This window comes from Charadrius vociferus, unplaced genomic scaffold (genome assembly GCF_000708025.1).
Source record: "Charadrius vociferus isolate BGI_N301 unplaced genomic scaffold, ASM70802v2 scaffold720, whole genome shotgun sequence".
NCBI classification, from domain to species: Eukaryota; Metazoa; Chordata; class Aves; order Charadriiformes; family Charadriidae; genus Charadrius; species Charadrius vociferus.
The window spans coordinates 25,152-27,538 of NW_009646598.1; the positions used below are offsets into that span (position 1 = coordinate 25,152).

General features: G+C 46.8%; 1 protein-coding gene across 1 annotated transcript in view; it reads right to left on the bottom strand.

Annotated features, from left to right (window-relative positions):
* THSD7B (thrombospondin, type I, domain containing 7B) overlaps positions 1 to 2,387 on the bottom strand; it is a 281,207-nt gene that overhangs the window by 9,127 nt on the left and 269,693 nt on the right. The window contains exons 21-23 of the mRNA XM_009886664.1: positions 1,120 to 1,279; positions 604 to 777; positions 419 to 514 (exon numbers count right to left, since the gene is read on the bottom strand). Coding sequence (XP_009884966.1) covers positions 419 to 514; positions 604 to 777; positions 1,120 to 1,279 — 430 coding nt within the window. The remainder of the gene's footprint in view (positions 1 to 418; positions 515 to 603; positions 778 to 1,119; positions 1,280 to 2,387) is intronic.

Genomic DNA, 2,387 nt, shown 5'->3' on the forward strand with positions numbered 1-2,387 from the left:
CAGGAATCTCAGTGTGAGCGGTTTGAGATTCCTGTGTGTTGAACAGAAGAAGAAGTACAGAAGCTGGGCTCTCTACCATGCGTGTGATGCTCTCCACAGTCACAGGACGGTTGCACTAATGGCTGTGCAAGCCAGCCCAGGGAGCCCTTTCAGTACATGTACACCTGTCTCTTGCCATGACCAACCCAACAGTAGAGGTAACTCACCCAAATACACTTATGTAATGACATGTGTGATGTTGACCTGACAGCAAGGCTGGTAAGCTCCCATCTGCCTTTCCTACACTCAAATCTGAAGTGAACCTCTGGAGGAGTTAGGAAGGATGCCCAGCTGCCCCCTGAGCAACTGATGCACAAGAAGAAAAACCTGGGTGGAGACTTTTCATTCATAGGTGTGCATGGCAACTTTTTGGGTATACCTGTGACATTTATTCCGTCTGACCGCTGACACCACACTGTGCGTACATTGTCTCGCCAAAGGCTGGTTTTCCAGAGGTAGTCGTAACACTTCCCTCCTGCAATACCAATACCAGTTAGTCTTCACCTTGCAACAAACACAGAATAAACTCTTGAAGGGGAGGAAGCAGCGCTGTGGCCATGCTACCTGAGCAAGGCCGCGTTTCCATCGCTTGTCCGGAGCAGCTCTCCTGGTTCTCAGGGGACTGAACAATAAATGCCCTGGAGCGAGACTGGCGACCCGTTGTCTCGAAGCTCCTGCCATTGATGCAGGTGAGCTCGCAGGAACTCCACTCTGACCACTCTGTCAGGTGGCAGTCACCTGCACGTTGAAAGAATAAATCAGAGGTTTTCAAAAGGAATCAGCCTTAAAGGATAATGGCAATCTAAGCGTGCAACAGCTTTAATAGTGAAATACTCCCAGTGGGATGAATTACTCAGATTTTCTGCTTAATGGGGAATCTCATTTTCAAAAAAAAAAACCAAACAAAAAAACCCCCAGCCTTTTTCAGGTGATCTAGAAACAGCAGACTGAGCATTTACTTGATCTGCTGAAGTACAAGTTCTTACTACGACGGCTGAGAGTACACAGAGCTATGGAAGCATGTCCATCTCAGACAGCTCTCGTAGGGAGAAAGGCACCAGGACTTTCCGAAGTCTTTACCTGGGCAAGGCACAGAGCACGGTAACTGCAGCACACTCTCTTTTGACGGTAGCTCCCCACATAATGCGTTTTCTACTGGTTTGGATGTAGCAGAAACAGATGCATCGTGCACTACACACGTGAGGTTGCGGACTTGCAGTCCATCTCCACACTGCCCACCCTACGAAATGACAGGAGACACACATCACTGACATTAGCAGCCGGCAGAAAAAATATGGTTGATTCCACCTAAAAAGACTTCAAAGATACAAATTTGGTCTTTGGACTGCAATATTATCCCCAGTTATGGGAAGATGGATGGAGATGTCCTCGGTACACATCTCTGCAGAAGCTCAGAGGCAGGGGCAGAGCCACACAGAAAAGTGTGTCCGCATCAGAGCAGGACAAGAGGCAGGTACCATAAAAGCTGAATACTGTCTTTGGGGTTGGGTTGGCCCTTCATGCCTTTAACTAGAGCTAGTGAATTTCCTGATTCTTAAGAAGTGCCCAGTTACATGAAAACAGAAATTTTTGGCTTCTCTGAAGAGGCCAAGAGCAGAGCCTGCCCATAAAGAATGGATTTTTCCATGCACCTCCTTTGGCAACACAGCCCAATAGGACCACTTAAGGTGGTTTGCAGTGGTTTAAACTCTGCAACAGCAAAAATCCTCCAGCCCACTTAATTAGACTGCAAGGGTGATTGTGCACTAGGCTGTGTAATTTCTTAAAGGGAGCTACTGGTTCTGAAGTAGACAGAGATCACCAACTCGTGTCACACACTCTACCGAAACATCATCTGAAGTCAGGCACAGCCTGTGAGCACTGAACCCCACTTGAAGAAGCAATAGGAGGCTCCACACTCATCAGCTCGGTTCTGAAATACTCAGCCGTACACCAAACTATTTGCTGAAGACGACTTCCATTATGGGAAAATCAGTATTGTTTGGCTAAAGCGATGACCGAGGGCTGAGGATGCTGTAAGACCTGAAGCACGGAGGCTATTTCTGGAGGCTGGAATTGTTTCATTCTCATCTGAAAAACAGAGCTGCAATGATGTTTGAGGCGCACACCTTAAACCAGCGGGATGCGTTATGAATGGGTGCCTGAAGCCTTGCGAAAATGGCACTTTACAAAATTCAGTAAATAAAACTCAAGAAGAAGGATGAAACATTGGTTTTATATAACCAAGGGAAGTGCTCCTTTGGATCACTTGGCAGTGAATTCTTTAAAAATAATGGACTTCATCTGCAGAACAGAATGGCTCCTACCAAGTGCATTCATTCAAAAGT